The 19,221-nt window shown below is 45.0% G+C and overlaps 1 protein-coding gene across 2 annotated transcripts in view; it reads right to left on the reverse strand.

The window, feature by feature from the left end:
* LOC144517409 (protein FAM107B) overlaps positions 1-19,013 on the reverse strand; it is a 26,567-nt gene extending 7,554 nt beyond the window's left edge. The window contains exons 1-3 of one of the 2 annotated variants that reach the window (XM_078249509.1): positions 18,822-19,013; positions 10,556-10,631; positions 550-757 (exon numbers count right to left, since the gene is read on the reverse strand). In XM_078249509.1, coding sequence (XP_078105635.1) covers positions 550-757; positions 10,556-10,631; positions 18,822-18,845 — 308 coding nt within the window. In that variant the 5' untranslated portion in view covers positions 18,846-19,013. Of the gene's footprint in view, positions 1-549; positions 758-4,870; positions 5,286-10,555; positions 10,632-18,821 lie in introns of those variants that run through there. The other variant, XM_078249510.1, reaches the window with a different exon arrangement.
* Positions 19,014-19,221: the final 208 nt, after the last annotated feature.

The following is a 19,221-nucleotide window of genomic DNA, read 5'->3' on the forward strand; positions in this document are numbered from 1 at the left end:
AAAAAGAAAGAAAGAGAGAGAGAAACTTTAACTTTTCACTACTCATTTGGACTGCCGGCACCCCTAGTCTTTATATTCTGCCTACGGGCCGGGCCGGGCCGGGCCGGACCAGGAGCATCTGAACAAACTGTCTGCTGCAGTAAATATATTCTGTAGGACTTCACTTTATAACCACTTTAATCTCCTGATGAAAACACACTAACACATGCTGACCAATCAGAGAGCAGTGTTTTCCATTATTACTTCCTGCCGTCCTCTCGGCGTGAGACACGAGCAGACGTTGCTAAGCGACAGCCGCCCACCTCGCAGGCCTGCAGCTGAGGATGCTGGGAAAGTTCACCCTCACAGGTCGGCTTTCTCTCTTTCTTAATTTGTTTTTTTCATGTTTTTCTCTCTCTGCTTTTATCATTCAGGAGGAAAAGTGAAGCTGGAGGACACACACACACACACACACACACAGACACAGACAGACACAGACAGACACAGACAGACAGAGACACACACACACACACACACACACAGACAGACAGACAGACAGACCCACGTTACCGTTTGCAGCTGGTCATCAGCTCCCGGTGCAGCTCCTGGTGACTTTTGGAAGCTTTCACCGGGTTCACCAGTTTTTTGGGTTTGATGATGTCATCGTCCTCTTCTCCCTGCAGGTAGTCCGGCTGCGGGACGGAGCAGGACGCCGGGGACGCCTTCCTGTGGACGCCGCCCTCAGACCGGTGCTGCTGCAGGTCTGCATACGCCGAGGCTGAGGACACAAGGACACAAGCACATAAGGAGACAAGAGACAAGGAGACAAGAGACAAGGAGACACAGACAAACGCTCAGATTAAATGGATTAAAAGTCTCTAAAACTACGTTCACACCGCAAGTCTTAATGCTTAATTCAGATTTTTTTGCTCAGATCAGATTTTTAGTGTCTGTTCCCATGACCTTTTAAATGTGGCCTATATCAGATTCCAGTGTGAACGGTTTGCGGTTTCGAAACTGACCCACATGATCAAAAGACCAAAACCAATGACATCAGACGCAGCACGCTGCTGCACTAAAGTTAGGGAGGTCATGGAGGAAGTCAGCATTTTCATTTTTATTTCTAAATGTTTGTGTAATGACAGCCGTAACATTAATGAGCAGGTGCTGAGGAGGAGAACAATGAAGAGAAAGAGAGCCAGATTGGCTATTTTGGCCTTTTGTGGGGTTATGGCTGCAAATTCACTCCAGAGGTCTGTGTGACCAGACGACCCATTTGCACGTCAGAACCGCTACGTGCCTCCATCAGAGTTTCCTCTGGCTTCGCCCTGCCCAGGCATAGTTCAACATTTTTTGGGTCCTATCGCACGCGCTCACGCTCCACCTCCCCGACGGTGCGGGCGAGACGGGCCGGTGGTGCACCTGCACATCGCCTTTTTACGTGAGCCGATCCCCGCCCTGGCGACGCGGTTGGGGCACACTGAGGACAGTCCGCCCAAAGTCGCATCAAATCCACCTTGGTTGTTCACACTGCGGCCGCATTAAAAAAAAATCAGATCTGGGTCTGATTCAGGACCACATATGGAAGTGGTCTGAATCGGATTTGAAAAAATCTGATCTGGGCAAGATTTGAGGTGTTCACACTACTTCTGAAGAAGTCTGACCTGGTCACTTGACTGGGATTTGGGCCACTTTTGCCTGCAGTCTGAACGTAGCCAAAGCGTACGAGTAAGATCCTTTTAGTTTAACATGAAACAGCCCCGAAATCACCATCACCAAACCCACCAGACTCCATGTAAATAATCAGGACTTTTATCATCGTAAAACACACTTCATTCAAAGTGGACAGAAACTAAATCAAACTACCAAAAGCTGTCTTGGTTCATCTTTCCACTGTTCCAACAATCACCACTCTGGTTTGGTTGAAATAAACCCTTAATTCACCCATTTACATGTGGAGATATGCTGGCTCTATACACGCTAAAAGTCCTGATTATTTACATGGAGTCTGGTGGGTTTGGTGATGGTGATTTCGGGGCTGTTTCATGTTAAACTAAAATGATCTTACTCTTTAACTAAAAGGTCTATCTCTGTAGGGATCCTTTCCATAATTTTGTCAGACACTTAGAATAATAATCTGAGTCTGTCAGCAGCAACAACAGAACTTTTAGGGACTCTAACTGCTGCTGAACATCTGTCCGTGTTTTCAGGTTTTAGTCTGAACTACAACGTCTCAGTCTCTGTTTCTCCGTGTCCATCATCCGTGTTTGTCTGCCAGAAGAAAGGACCGATTAACATCTGATCCGAGTCTTTAGATATTCTGGGAGACAGAGATCAGATGTCATACAGTTCACTTCACACAATGACCTCTTTCTCCAGTGAAACCAGAGCCCATCGTCCACCATGCTTCACATTTCACAAAAATCAAACGAGCTCTGATGCAGTCTGTGGACAGATGTTGCCTTTTCCTCCACATGTTGAAGCTGCTGCAGAGATTTATTCAGAGTCCAGAGCATCACGTCCAGGGGTACGATGCTCCGTCTCTTTTTCTCTCCAAGTGAGGAAATTGAAAAATTCCCAGTTTGCATAATTCAGTTGAAATTCATATTTTTTGAAGCTCTTGAAGAGCCAATAATCTAGCGGAGGTAGAGTAACTTGCTGACCCTTCCCATTATTCCCCTGTAGTGTGTTCATGTTAAATAAAAAGGACATTCATGTAACTGCTTTGGGACCAGTTCTTCATGTAAACATTCATATTTTCATTATTGTGGCAGGTTGGAGGGTTTTTTGTACAAACAAATACAAATATTTTTTGCAGCTCCAGAAGGATTTATTTTCATTTCTTTGGACCAAAAATGTCTCTTTTGATATATTATTGCAACGGCTACACTAGCGCTAGTACGACACACACACACGTGTGCGTGTGTGTGTTGAGCTGGGGGAAATGCAACGCTACCAAGCCATGGCCGAGCGGCGTGCGCTGCTGTGATGTGTACGAGCAGCGGTGCACGTCAGGCTACAGCGTAGGGTCGGTATCTCCACGTACGTACCCACCGCGCCGATTAACACAGGAGCAACCCTAACCCTAACCCATAGGAAAAGATGTTTATATGTCATTTTGACATGAATACATTTAATAAATGATATGTTGATGTTTGAAAGTCTCGAGGTTTTGACATGAATGCAGATATAAATGTCATTTAAAAAGATAATAACAAATAATTATTGATTTTCTAATATTGCCCGTCAATACAGAAGGAATATTCTGGAGCCTATTTTTCCGTCAATCCTGCTGACGTCGTTATGTTTATGTTTATGGGAAACATCCATGTGTCCAGACAAGGCTAGCAGCAGCAGCACCGCGTCAGACACCTTTCTGGTGTTAAAGACATAGAAAACGCCACGCTCACGCCACGCAGGCAGTGTGCAGGAGCCCTAAGACGGATAAAAGAAGGAGAAAATACAATGAAGCTAAAATAAACAAGAAAACAACCAATAATAAAGTAGTAATAAATAGTTAGAAAAATAGAAAAGTTTTCAGAGCTGTGATGTTCAACCAGAGAGACTGAATTACAAACAGACATTTGGGGAAACTTTCTCTGACATTTTTTAAAAGTTTTTGTCGAGGTTTTTGCTCCATTTTGCCGGTCCAGTCAGAAAGACTGGGGGGGGGAGAAGACCTTTGGCCTGATTTAATCTCAGAGTTTATTCAACAGGAGAGTTGCATCAGAGGAGCAGGAAGTGTGGACGGACTTTGAGATATTCTGTGGTTTCATATCGATCTGAGAGACTAAAACCCTCTCTGAGTGCTGTTATCTGGTTACAACCCTGTCTCTCTGTCTGTCTGTCTGTCTGCCTGTCTGTCTGTATGCCTGCCTGCCTGTCTCCCTCTCCCTGTCTGTCTGTCTGTCTGCCTGCCTGTCTCCCTCTCCCTGTCTGTCTGCCTGTCTGTCTGTCTGTCTCTTTCCTATCTATCTCTCTCCTGTCTGTCTGTCTGTCTGTCTGCCTGCCTGTCTGTCTCTATCCTGTCTCTCTCTCTCTCTGTAGGAGGAAGTGTGATCATATTTCTCAGTAATAATATCTTTTCTCTCCGATTCATTCATCCTGAAATCAAACCTGCGGCTGACTGAAACTGTTATTGTTCCACACTCACATCCCATAATATCCATCTGATACCAACAACAGATGCCTCTTTCACATTCACCGTTTGTTAAATTTTTCGACACTTTCAGTATTTCTACGCTTTTTCCAAGGCTTCATTCTCAATTTTTTGGCGTTTTTTTCCTACACTTTGCGTCAACGATTGACACTTTTTTCGCTGTATGTAACAATCTCCGCTTAGTGAGAAGATCTAAACTCCCACTCGCATCACTTCTTCAGCCTACGCTCCCCGTGTCCACTCAACACCTGAATAACACAACGTTCAGACCAAACAAAGGTACCCGGTAATTGGCTGCAGGGCCGTCTGTGTGACGTTGTGTTCTGAAACCCCCCAACAAAGAACTTTATACTTCACAGTTCCTGTTTTCCCTCAACTCGTTAAGATTTTAACGTTTCCGAGCGCACTTGAAGGCAGCTTCACTTCTGAGAGAGACAGAAAAGAGACGAGCGAGACAGATTTATTCCTCAGAGTGTAGCCTGTTCTCATGAACCAGACGTTTGAAAAGCAGATGTCACGTGACCCGCCGGCGGTCTGCTAGTTGTCGTACGATATCATACGAACACATTCACGAGAACACGTTGACCTGTGACTTGACTTGTTTGTCACCACAGAGACTCGAGACTTCGTCCCACCTCCAGATACAAGGAACTACGACAAACAAAATAATTTGATCTGGTCTGACAGCGTCAATAAGAAGGAGCTTCCTCTAGTTCTGGTTCTGGTTCTTACCGGACTTCACCATGCCCTCCCTGTCTGTCTGATCCAGATCCATGTTGTCCTGCAGATTCTGTTTCAGGGTTTCCGTGGTTCAGTGTGAGCGGGAGACCCTGAGGTTTAGGCAGTATAGGAACATGCTAGAGGGGTGCCAGCAGTCCAAATGCAAATGCAGAAAAAAGTTGGAAAAAAGCTTAAAAAACGTGGGGAAAAAACATTGAAAAAAGTGACAAAAAGTTGGGGAAAAAACAAAAAAAAAGTAGAAGAAAACACCAAAAATGTGACAAAAACTTCAAAAATAACAGACAAAATAAACAACAAACGCAGAAATAAAACTATATTAGATTTCAGAGTCTGAGTGGATCCTCTGATCCAGATCCATGTTGTCCTGCAGATCCGGTTTCCGTGTTTCCGTGTTTGAGTCCGAGCGGAGCTGCATCCTCTCTGCAGGAGCAGCAGCGCTCCTCTGCTCCCTCGGACTCACACACTCAGAGTTACATGATCCTCCCACTCTTCCCTCCTCCTCCTTCTCTCTCTGACCCTCTCTCTGTGTTTTCCCACGCTGCTGCCGGCAGCTTCACGGGGGTGTAAATGTGCCAACAAGTGAAGTGTGAAGCTGAAAACTCTCAGTGTTCAATCCTCCGAATTAAAACACAAGAATTATCAGGAGGTGGTACAGACTTGTACTGCAGCGAGGAGATTTTGAAGATTTCTTAAAGACAAACAGCTCACAACCAAAAGTGGGGCAGGCAATCACTAAGGCGGGAAAACCAGTGGGGAAAACACACAAAGCAGGTAAAACAAGACATGACACAGGAGAAATGATACTACGAATAAAACAGGGAACTAAACAAAACCCAAGATCATGACAAAAGGTTGTTTGTTCATAGCCTCCAGTTGTCTGATGTGACCAGAAGTGTTAACGGTGCCGCTGAAGCTGTCACTGTGTCCTAGTCTAGATCAACAGAAGAACGTTTCCAGGATAAACTCCATACACACGGAGATGCACTGAGCCAATGAGGTTTAACCATGTAGCAGCTAATTTAAATAGCAAGTCCCCGGCTGAGCGCCACTACGTTGGAGTTTCCCCAGGCACCAAGAGGAGCGCCTCCATATGCCTTTGGGTTGTGGGGTACCAGAGCACTCTAGGCCGAAGCTCAATGATCGAATTTGTAATAGTATCTTATGATCTGTTTTGGATACTCAGGTGAAGAGAGGGGCGGAGCTGTCAACTCATCACCATCTGGTGGTGAGTTGGGTCAGAGAATAATAATAATAATAATAGAACTTTTTCACGGCAGACATGTTGACATTTCATAGTAGGAACCATTACCAAAACCATTAATGATGGCTGCATTCCACTTAGGAGAGGCCCTGGTATTGAGCATGCTGACTCACCGAAATAGCTTACTGGGACACTTGATGGAATTGAGCCATTGTTAAAGTTATCAATTTCAGCTGTGTTTTTCTTACTATGACAGGTCAAAATGTCTGCTGTCTGTGAAAAAGTTGTGAAAAACTTGGTGCACATCCCAAAAACACTGGCTGAAGTGTGTGAGAGAGAGAAAATACAATGGTCACCACAGGTATATAGTTAATATCATTAGTAACAGCTGATCTGAGCTACCTTTACTCTGTTGTTGGACATGTCCTGCAAAGAGAGGACAACGCAGAGTCTCCATGATAGGAGGTATTGGCAGCTTATCTTTTACTTTTTTTTAACAAACATGACTTCTTTATCTCATCATCAGAGGAAACTTTGCAGCATCAGCTCTCTATCCAGTAATCAATGTCCTTTAAACAAATCTAAAACCACAGAGGCTGACGTGTCTTCATACACACATTATTCAGAGAGGAGTGGAAACATCCAGAGATAAGAGAAGGGTGTGTGTGTGTGTGTGTGTGTGTGTGTGTGTGTGTGTGTGTGTGTGTGTGGGTGTGTGAGGGTGTCTGTGTGTGTGTGTGTGTGTGTGTGTGTGTGTGAGAGTGTGTGTGTGTGGGGGGGACTTGTTGCTATGGTGATTTCCGCAGTGAGGGACTAGAGGAGGGAGGGGAGACAGTATCTAAAATGGGCCAAACATGTCCATTTAATGATAATTATACCTCTAAAGTTTGTTCTGTAATTCAAAAACCGTGGGTCCAAACGGCAAAAATATTATCACAAGAGAGATAAAAGTCTGGCGAACACATTGATGTGGTTTTTATGTTTGTGGTGTCAAATATATGCGACACAGAGCAGGAAATAAACAGGGAACCATCTGTGTCCTTGCAGATATTTCTTTTCATTGTTTCTATAGGCAGTTGGTATGAACAGAGCCAAAAGTTTAGATCCGGTGGATTCCATAGTTACATGTCTGCGATTGGCACAAAATGTCCTACATTTTGATCAACCATGATGTATGAAGAGTGAAAACTGTAGAGCAGAGAGCACTTTGTTTAGATACATTTCAGAGGATCATACTGCAGTTCCCCCCCTCTGTCCTCCCCTCTGGCTCTCAACATTCCGTCCCCATACACACACATTGGAAATTCTGAAACGGTCTGAAAACTGGACGATACATTAACACTCAATGCTGTCATAAGCCCCCAACGTCTCCTTCCAGGCAGCACTGCGACCGTTGACTTCAAGGCACCTAACTCTAACCATCACCATAACCATTGCCTAATCCTAGTGCCTTCCAGGCAGTGCTGCCTGGAAGGAGACGTTGGGGGCTTAAAAAACCAATAAACTACATAAACTGTGATTTGGTAGAAACTGTGCTTGATATCAAAATGCCCATTCAGCCCAATAAAGGCCAAAGTCTTGTCTTCGGTTTAAACTTTTAATTATTTTTCTACATTAAAGCAACACCAAAGCACTTTTCCTCTTTGGTCCCCCTACAGGTTGGAAGCAGAATTGTGTCCATTATGTCTTATTCAAACTACAGATCTGCTACCCGATCTGACAAACTTGCATAGTGGGGTTATAGCCGATAGAGGGCTGGAAAGCGAAGGCAGAAGTGCCATTCACCCTGTTATGAGTTGAAGCTATGGCTGCAGGGAGGGTGTTCCAGAGGGATGGGGCTGCAACACAAAAGGCTCTGTCTCCAAAAGGTACAGAGTCTGGTGTGGGGAACGGAGAGCAGGCCAGCGTCTGAGGACCGCAGGTTTTGGGGTGGAGTGTATGAATGGAGGAGGTCGGAGAGGTACTGTTGGGCCAGGGCATCGAGGGATTTGTAGGTGAGAAGGAGGATTTTATATGTGATGCAGGACTTGACTGGGAACCAGTGAAGGGGGATGATGGTTGGGGTGATGAGCTGCCAGGTCGTGATGAGGGAAGACTCTGGACAGACCTGGTAAGCCCAAATGGGTAGTGCAGTTGAACTGGGAACGTCTGGAAGAGGCCCCGGTCCGACAGACTTCCAACTCACACCTCCGGCGGAGCTTTTCTGGCTTCCCTGTGGAGGTTGGGGGCATTGAACCTTAGTGGGCAACATCCAAAGCTTCCATTGCTGAAGCTACGGTGGGGAGCTGCAGTCCCAGGGTCTTAGGTGCCCCAAGGGGCATTAACCCTTCCAGGATAAGTTATCCAAGAGGACTTTGGAGGCAGCTGCACGGTACCGACGAGCACGAAGGGCTGCAGCCTTGGCCGTGTGGGAGAAGTTCAGCAAGACATGTCAAAGAACTTTCAGTCAGCACCAAGGTGAAAAACGTCCAGAATCTCAGGAAGGTGAAACAGGGAACCATCCGAGCTGTATACGGTAAGGAGGGGACGCTGTTGACCTTAACTGAGGAGGTAATTGGGCGGTGGAAGGAACACTTTGAGGAACTCCTGAATCCAACTAACATGCCCTCCATGGTAGAGGCAGAGCTGGATGACACAGAGACACACACACACACACACACACACACACACACACATAGAAACATACATACATACACAGAGAGAGAGAGAGAGAGAGACACCCTTTTATCTCTGGATGTTTCCTCTCCTCTCTGAACAATGTGTGTATGAAGACACGTCAGCCTCCATGGATTTAGAGTCATGTAAAGGACATTGATTACTGGATAGAGAGCTGATGCTGCAAAGTTTCCTCTGATGATGAGATAAATAAGTCATGTGTGATAGAAAAAGAAGCAACGACTCAGCTCAGCTTTTACCACACGATAGCCAAAATATCACATAGTTGTTGTTCAATTAGATTCACAAATGGAAGAGAGACAAGCCCGCTCTGTTTCTCTACAGAATCCCGTGTCAAAAGGAAAACCCAGACATGAGGATATTGTGGATTTGTGCAAAATAAACGTGCCGTACTGGCGGACTACACTGACACTGAAACTAACCACGCATGCAACCAACGACTGTGGTCGAGCTAACGTTGGCCGTATCTCCCATCTCTAGGAGTGGGGGGGGTGACCTGGTGAATAAGTGCAGCATTGTGATTGGCTGTGTTTGGAGAAGGAAAACAAGTCACTTCTTGTTAGATTTTTGTGTCTTAGGTAGATAATTGTTATTTGATAATTGATAAAAAAGTGTTTGATGCAAATGAAAACTGAGTGAATGTCTGAGAAATAACTCCTGGTTTTGGAGATTGGGGGTGTAGTTTGAGTGAGAGGTTTCTAAAGTCATGTTAGGCCGACATGTAAAGATTTAGTGTGTAAACAGTTGTAAAAAAAGAACTGTAATATAACCCCACTGTATACTACTGACATACTGTGTACTTCTACTTCAGAGGGAAACATTGTACTACTGCATTTACCTGACAGAGAAATGTTACTGGTTACACACACACACACACACACACACACACACACTGAAACACACAGAGAGACACAAACACGATCTGAAATGAAGACAGAGTCAGCAACTGCATGGCCTGTTTCTCGCTTAAAATGTTTTCAGAAACACGTTTCAGTGAACTATTTTCGTTAAATTACAAGATCGTATTCCGAACAAGCCGCAATTATGGTCGGTTTTGAAATCCGGGAGCAGAAAGCCCCAGCTGCAGCCATCTTGGTTTTAGGAGGGCGGAGCCTGTTTTCTTTGCTTGTCATTGGTCAGTGAAGAGAAACTGGTGGCGAGCCCACTAGCGTGCAATGCTGGGAAGCAAGATCCCTGCCGTGAAAACAACTGGTATATAGACATCAGAAACAGATTATATTCTCTCTTCTTTGTGCTTTACAGAACAATCCTGTGTTTATTAAACTAGTATGTACCTCTGTGTGTGATGTACCTCATCACACTTTTGTAACAGTACTTACCCTGGCACTATTAGGCTCCTTAATGCTCAGGCACCTTGCAGAGTAAACCTGGACTAAATGCACCTTATTCAAATACACTTTATAGACTGCACCAGACACTTCATGGGAAGTTGCAACAGCACAAGATCTTTACAGCTTTTTACTGGTTTAAATGTTTGTCTATGTGATTGTCTTTTATGTACTGTATGTTCCTGTGTATGTATTGTCTTTTTTTAACCTGATTGGCACCAAGACAAATTCCAATCAACTGTGTTGACATGGCAATAAAGTATTGAACTTGAACTATATCTCCACCCTGGCCTGGGAACGCCTCAGGACCCCCCCAGTCAGAGCTGGTTAATGGGGAAGTTCTGGGGCCCCCTGCTGGAGCTGCTGCCCCCGCGACCCGACCCAGGATAAGACGAAGAGGAAGATGGATGGATGGATGGATGGATGGTAGCCTGAGAGGGACAAACTTACCTCTGCCGCTTGGGTGCTTCCCTTTCTTCACACAGTGCTGCTTCGCAGGAGGCTCGTGGTCGATGCTGTACGCCTTCTGGGAAACACAGAAGAAGAGAGAATGGCTTCATCACTTCCTGTCAGAGTTTCATCTCAACCATGTTACCTTAGAGGAAATTGTGACAAAAAATATTGGATCCAAAGACCATAAATAAATATTGGGAAAAAGCGCCAAAAAGCAACAGAAACGTCAGAAAAAGAAACGACAGAAACATTGGAAAATTGTGCTTAAAAAATGAACACACACACACACACACACACACACACACACACACACACACAAACAGACCCACACACACACACACACACACAAACAGACCCACACACACACACAGCCTGTCTGTGATTGGACGGTGTCCTCGCTGCCTGAATGGACTTTGTGTTGGTTGCTAGGAGACTTCATCAGGCTGCAGCATGGTGACAACAAGACCTTCACTGTCTCACAGGACCCCCCTCCCCCCTTCCCAATGTCTCACAGGACCCCCCTCACAGAGACAGGGTGTGAGAGGGGTCTGTTTACTCCAGGATGAAGATTTCATGAAGAACGACACCGAGGTTATTAGGCGTTTTTGTCACATTTTCTGCAGGCAGCCTGACTAACAAGGCCCAGGACACCCTCTCTTAACCCCCCCGGACCCCCATCTACTAAAGTCTGCCAGCCTTCCTCTGATGCCTATGATGATGACGATGGAGATGATGAAGGGTTAAACAGCTGTGTGTTTCAGGGGAACAGTCTGCCCTCTGCTGGACGATCTGCAGCGTTACACCTCGGACTGCTTCTGTCTGAAGGAAGTTGTTTCTCGCACTGTGGCACTAAATGTTTGCTCCTGGGGGGGGTCTAGATCTACTCTATCTGTAAAGTGTCCTGAGATAACTCCTGTTATAGGATCTGATACTAGAAATAAAATTGAATTGACTGAAGGAAACTGCGGCCCGAATACGGCCACCAACATTAAACTCTCAGCCAGTTCATCTAAAGAACAGAAATGAACTAAATACACAAACTGCTGACCTCATGTACCAACCAGTGGTGTAGTCTAGGTCAGGGGTTTTCAAACTTTTTGTGTGTGTGGACCACTACTTGTAATCAAGAATTTTCAAGGACCACCTCATAATACACATAATACAATATGTCTACACACAGTCCTACCTGAATTAATCCGCACCTCTTAACAGACCTACTAGCACTAAAACCAGAACTGGTCATCTCATCAGTACAGGCTTGTTAAAAGAAAAGTTTAAAGAAAAGAAAGTTTACTGCACACAACGGCTGCCACATATTTAATTTATTTATTTACTCAAGCGCCCGAGGGCATAATCAGGTTTATTTGAACAACAGGCTTATTTCCATAGCAATGAAGTATTAAATCTATACAGTAATAAGAACACTTGGATATAGTCAAAATTTCAAAAGCTTTGGTGATTTTAGGGGATTATTAATCTTCAGAGTTTTACAAGTCCTCAAAAAGAGTACAAATGTACAAATGTGAAATTGTCCACTTAACAGCACATCCGCAAAACATTTCAGAAATGCGAGATCAAGAAACTAACTGGAAATTAAAATAATAATAGGCCTTATTCATTAGGGCCCGAGCGCCATTGGTAGATCTAGAAGATTTTACATGAGGTGGCAAAGGGGTAGCGAGAGATCTTGGCAGGGTGGCAGGGGAAGACGGTACATGGGAACCCGCATATGAAAACGCACTGCTATGCCCCGCAACACCCTGCTACTACTATTATTTCTAGTCATAGTTCCATTATCTTTGTTGTTACTATAATTGCCACTGTTCATCATACCAACTGCTATAATTATTATGAATCATAATTCTCTATATCTGTATATCTGTATCTGTCTCAGTGTCCCAACTGGCAGCAGCAGATGGCTGCCCACCAAGAGCCTGGGTCTGTCTGAGGAGAAAATGTTGTAACATTATGAAGTCTATGTTGGCTTGGCTAGTGTTCCTCTGTTCTATACACACCACTTCTCAATAACCTTTTTTGAACTCTTTGCATGGCCCAAACCACAGTTTGATGCAATGGATTGTTTTTACCCATCCGGACAGATGCTCTGTCAGCATCAGACTCTTGAATGTTGTGCTGTACCACTGTATAGATTACTGCAAGGTGATGTATGTATGTAAAGCTGTTCTTGCCTTGAAAAAGTGTGGTCAAAATATCTGCAATAAAATGAATACATTGGAGCTTCATGTGAACGCCCTCCAAACAGGTGCTTAGACGGACTAGAAGTTGTTTGTGCAGTTACAAAAACCAGATCCAGTTGTGTTCAAGATAATCCTGAAGCTCTGTGACTGGGAGTTGAACCCTGATGGGTGTTGTTGGGCGAGCCCATTTTAGACTGCATGACACTGTTCCCCTGCACTAATAATCATTATGTCATAATTCTGACTCAACTAGTTATTACAGTAAGTGAGATGCATTTCAATGGAACTTAGCCAACTTGTATTTCTCAATCTGATACATTTGACCTTTTTTGTGTTTGACACATGCACAATTTTTATCTACCACAGCTTTTTTATTTTATTTAAATGCAGGTAAAACTGTAGGAGGTAAGAGATGAACAGACATACAGCAGTAATTACTATTACCTTCCACATGTCATGTTATCTATATTATGTAACACTATTGGAAATGGCCCTTTTGCATAATTAGTACTTTTGATAAGTACATTTTGCTGATAAAAGTTTAGTATTTTTAATTGAGTTCATTTTTAATGCAGAAATATAATGAGTATTTATATTGCTGATGTTAATGGCAGCTGAAACTTGCTTCCTGAGCTTTATCAGCCTGTACGGGAAGCAAGCTACAGCTGCCATTAACATCTGTTTTTGAAGAGTTTAAGGTGGCCCGGCAGGTGATAATGCTTCGCGACAGTAGTGACCAATTGGTCCACCAAGCAGATATCACAATCTGCACAGGACGGAAATGGTCAGCAAGCAGGGCTGTGGCAGACGTAGAGGCAAGGTTGGCACTGGTTGGGCAGTGGTGGCCTAAAGGTTAGAGAAGCGAGCGTGGGACCGGGAGGTCGCCGGTTCAATCCCCAGACCGGCAGGTGGGGAAAGTGAAAGAGCAGCACTTGTCCCTTTCTCATTACCACCACTGGCCAGCCATCAGTGGTCAGCAGATCAGACTGTGGTAGTACTGGGCAGCTTCCAGTATGAATGTGATCAGATCAGACTGTGGTAGTACTGGGCAGCTTCCAGGTATGAATGTGGTCAGATCAGACTGTGGTAGTACTGGGCAGCTTCCAGTATGAATGTGGTCAGATCAGACTGTGGTGGTACTGGGCAGCTTCCAGTATGAATGTGATCAGATCAGACTGTGGTAGTACTGGGCAGCTTCCAGTATGAATGTGGTCAGATCAGACTGTGGTTGTACTGGGCAGCTTCCAGGTATGAATGAGTGACTGTGTCGTCGTTGCAAATGAGAAATTGTTCTCTCAATTGATTTACCTGGATAAATAAAAGGTAAAAAAATAAAAATAGTAGTCCAGGAAGAGCTCCGTATGGTGGAGGAGGAGGAAAGGCAAGCGAGGGCAGCAGCCATTAAAAACAGCAGCCATTAAAAACCATGGAGGAGAAGAGGATCCTCCATGTGTCCTAAGACCTCCATCGCAAACTGCACGCTGTGTGGGAAACCGGCAAGCCTTGAACATGTGTTGTCATCACAAGTTGATGGCAAGTTCAGATGCATGACCATACTTGCCGAGCTGGCTGGCTGGAAGAAGAGAGAAGTAAGACCTACAACAGCACAAGGACGACAGCACCCCGTTTGATCAGGTTTCTTAGAGCAGGGGCGAGCTCTAGTGGGACATCAACTGGCGCAGGAATCCTGACATCTGCTACTGACTGGGACATGAGAGTTGACCTCAGGACACAGCTCAAGTTTCTAGAGGAGATCACTACCTCAACTCTCAGACCAGACATAGTTCTGTGGTCCATAGCAACAAAACAGGTGGTGCTGCTTGAACTGACTGTCCCATGGGAGGAGAGGATAGAAGAGGCCCATGAGAGAAAGCTTGGGAAGTACCAACCACTCACCCAACAGTGCCAACAGGTGGGATGGCGGGCATGCAACTTGCCAGTGGAAGTAGGCTGCTGAGGATTTCCTGGGCAGTCACTTTGGGGCGCCATGTCCAGACTTGGAATAAGAGGTCCCAGCAGGAGACGGCGCTTGGCGAATATCACAAGACGAGCAGAGACAGCATTGAGATGGCTGTGGCTGAAGCGCTGTGAGTGATGGAACAACCCACCGGGTAGGGAGGGAACATAAAAGAGCACTGGCTGTGGAGCCCAAGGGGCCAAGGGGGCTGCCCCAGGATGCTGGGGCTAGTGGTCAAGCCCTCTGGAGGTGTTGTGGGTTAATTGACGAAACACTGTTGAAGGAGGGTACCCTCAAGGGTCCCTTGAAATAAAAGTAGCAGTACCACGTAAAAGTCATGCATAAATATTACTCAAGAAAAAATACAAAAGTATTAGCAATACAATATACTTAAAGTACAAAAAGTAAAAGTACTCATTATGCAGAATGTCCCATTTTAGAACAATGTCTATTTATATTATTGGATTATAATTAGTGGAAGCATTAATGTGTACATCATTTTAATGTAGGCCTACACACATGTAAACAGAGCACAGGCGCGAGGGCCCGTCCAACGCTGCTTGCAGCTTTAGTTCCATTTATAATTTAAAACCGTTTGTTTCATATAACCTGCCTATAACGGCTATGCGTGTGATGTGATCATGACAACATTCTTTGCCTCTGGCCCTATACACATTTAATGAAAACACAATAGGCCTACTCCTGGTTAAAAATTAAAGTTGTTTATGGGAATTTCCTGGTAAAATGAAGGTTAAAAAAACTATTATTTTATATTTTATTTTGCTTTTCCACGGACCACGTGCAAGTACCCTCATGGACCACTAGTGGTCCACGGACCACAGTTTGGGAATGACTGGTCTAGTTGATACGCAGGGACATATACCCACTTAAAAATGCCCAATGACACACAACAAACTTTCCATTATATCTTTGATATATTTTGAATTGTCAACTGTGTTTTCTTTCTTCACATAGGCTAAATAAAAGGTATTTCCACCATAACTTGGTGCATAAAAGTATATCAGAATGCAGGAAATGGCGTCTTTGAGGCTCAAAACTTCCCTGGGGGAGGACACCCATACCCCCCGCTATGATATGCGCCCCACCCTCCCCCAAAGGTAGCTTCTGGCTAAATATATATACGATACAGTATACCCACTACAATACATTAGACTACACCATTGGTACCAACTATAGTACACAGTTTTACATTTTTTTGTCACTTTGACGTTTTTGATGCTTTTTTTCATTTTTTCATTTTGTCTAATTTTCAGCATTTTGTTGCTTTTTTTGTTGTTGCACAGTTCTTATCCCTTTTTTTCGGTGTGTTTGTCGTTTTTTCTAAATTTTTTCTCCTCCATTGTTTAAATCTAAGAACTAAACAGACGTTCATTTAAACTTTTAGATGATCATTTTAAAGACTCTGTTCTCTGTGTTTCTGACCCTGAGTCTGAACTAAAAATAGCCTCGTGAGTCGATCTGAGCAGGACGTTACACCGTCGCCCTGCTGTCAGCTGTTAGTCTCCATGGCAAAACACACTCCCACCCGAACAGGTGTGTCTCCCCATAGCTCAAATACTTCCCCAGAAACTCTCTTCCGTTTCTCTGGCAGCTTTAATTACTCTAAGACTTCATAAGACTGCCATGACCAAACCCACCAGACTCCATGTAAATAATCAGCACTTTTATCATTGTAAAACACACTTCATTCAAAGTGGACAGAAACAAAATAAAACTATCAAAAGCCGTCTTGGTTAGTTCATCAGTGGTTCCACTGTTCCAACAATCACACATCTCTGGTTTGGTTGAAATAAACCCTTAATTCACCCATTTACATGTGGAAATATGCTGGCTCTATACACGCTAAAAGTCCTGATTATTTACATGGAGTCTGGCGGAGATATGCTGGGTCTATACACGCTAAAAGTACTGATTATCTACATGGAGTCTGCTGGGTCCTGCTATATACTCTGTGGCAGTAGCTCCAGCTGATACTAGTGAAACATAACTGGAGCGCAGCTGAGATTCCAGGAAACACACTGGCCAATCAGAGCAGACTGGGCTTCTTAAAAAGACAGGCGCTGGCCAATCAGAGCAGACTGGGCTTCTTAAAGAGACAGGCACTCCAGCAGACGGCCATACAGGAGCAGCAGCCGTGGGTAGGATGAGAAATATAAAGTGTTTTTTGAAGATTAAATCATGTAAACATGTCCTTCTGTAGTACACACGTGTCAAACTTGAGGCCCCCGGGCCAAATCCGGCCCCTCGCATATTTTGATATATATTTAGGTTCACAATAAATCTTAGCCCACCTAGTTTTGTCACTTTTGCCGACACTTTGGGCACTTTTCACAACCTTTTTTGGCACAACTTTCTATGATGGCTGAGGAACTTTTTTAGGTCTTTATGTGGACCAAACTGTAAGGCAGACTCTGTCCTTCATGCAATATAAGAATCAATACGAAAGCTGAACTTTTTTGAGAAAAAGTCAAAATATTTTTGAGAAAATAAAGAGTCAGAATATTAGGAGGGGAAAACAAGCTGTTTGACAGTTTTCTGGTCTCGCTGTGACATCACACTGTGACATTACACTGTGACATTACACTGTGACGGGTTTGTTTATCTGGTCATTACATCACACACACCGCTACCTGTCATGCTGGTTATCTTGTTGTTCCTGCTGAACGTGTCCGGTTGGGGAATAAAGTTCTGCTAACAGCCAGACAGTGTTACGGTACTGAGAGGGTCAGCCGTAGACGGTGTTACGGTACGGAGAGGGTTAGCTGTAGATGGTGTTACGGTACTGAGAGGGTCAGCTATAGACGGTACAGAGAGGGTCAGCTGTAGACGGTGTTACGGTACCGAGAGGGTCAGCTGCAGACGGTACTGAGAGGGTCAGCTGTAGACGGTGTTACGGTACTGAGAGGGTCAGCTGTAGACGGTACTAAGAGGGTCAGCTGTAGACGGTACTAAGAGGGTCAGCTGTAGACGGTACTAAGAGGGTCAGCTGTAGACGGTGTTACGGTACCGAGAGGGTCAGCTGCAGACGGTGTTACGGTACTGAGAGGGTCAGCTGCAGACGGTACTGAGAGGGTCAGCTGTAGACGGTGTTACGGTACTGAGAGGGTCAGCTGTAGACGGTACTGAGAGGGTCAGCCGTAGACGGTGTTCACGGTACTGAGAGGGTCAGCTGTAGATGGTGTTACGGTACTGAGAGGGTCAGCTGTAGACGGTACTGAGAGGGTCAGCCGTAGACGGTGTTACGGTACAGAGAGGGTCAGCTGTAGACGGTGTTACGGTACCGAGAGGGTCAGCTACAGACGGTACAGAGAGGGTCAGCTGTAGACGGTGTTACGGTACTGAGAGGGTCAGCTGTAGACGGTACTGAGAGGGTCAGCCGTAGACGGTGTTACGGTACCGAGAGGGTGAGCTGTAGATGGTGTTACGGTACTGAGAGGGTCAGCTGTAGACGGTACTGAGAGGGTCAGCTGTAGACGGTGTTACGGTACTGAGAGGGTCAGCTGTAGATGGTGTTACGGTACTGAGAGGGTCAGCCGTAGACGGTGTTACGGTACCGAGAGGGTCAGCTGTAGACGGTGTTACGGTACTGAGAGGGTCAGCTGTAGATGGTGTTACGGTACTGAGAGGGTCAGCTGTAGACGGTGTTACGGTACTGAGAGGGTATGGTACCGTAAGTTACACTAACTTCTCTGAACAAGAGAATCACATCCAGAGACAGACGTGTACAGTTTATTTACATGCTTTAATCTAATATCTGCAGTGTATTACTGCATGTCTCATACTGTCTTCTCTCTGACAGTTTAGTCCACATTAAGCCCTAAAAAAAGTTCCTTATCCATCAAAGAAAAAAGTGCCAATAGAGGTCGAAAAAAGCAACAAAAACAGTTAATCAGAAAAATGCCAAAAACCTGTGGAAACACACCAAAAGTGTGGGCAAAAGCAACAAAAACTAGGTGGGCCACATGTATTGTGAACCTAAATTGATATGCGAGCCAGATCACAGTCTGAGAGGGGCTGGACTGGCCCGCAGGCCTCGAGTTGGACACTAACTTCAGACTCGTGTTGACAGATGAAACCAGCGACTGACCTTCTTTCCATAAGAAGCTCCCATTCTTCCCTGTCCTCTGCAGCCGGCACTACTTCTTCTTTTTCCCAGCAGCCCCCTCTTCCTCTTCCTCTTCCCCCCCCTGACAGCCTGGCAGCCTGACAGCCCAGGCACGGGGGTGTTTTTAGCCCACCGGACCGTGAGGCAGCTTCAGAACAACAGAACTATCCAGAAGTGAAGCAGAAAGTAAAGCAGGACTGGAGCGAGAGAGAAACAGACGGCCACCTGTTACTGCCTGACTCTCAGCTGTGAGGAGTTAAGATGCTGTGATTGGATTAATGTCTTTAGAGGTGAGGGGGAGGGAGAGAGAGCAACAGAGACACGGAGACAAAGACAAAGAGAGAGCAACAGAGAGAGACACACACACAGAGACAGACAGAAA

The sequence above is a fragment of the Sander vitreus genome, chromosome 4, assembly GCF_031162955.1.
Source record: "Sander vitreus isolate 19-12246 chromosome 4, sanVit1, whole genome shotgun sequence".
NCBI lineage: Eukaryota > Metazoa > Chordata > Actinopteri > Perciformes > Percidae > Sander > Sander vitreus.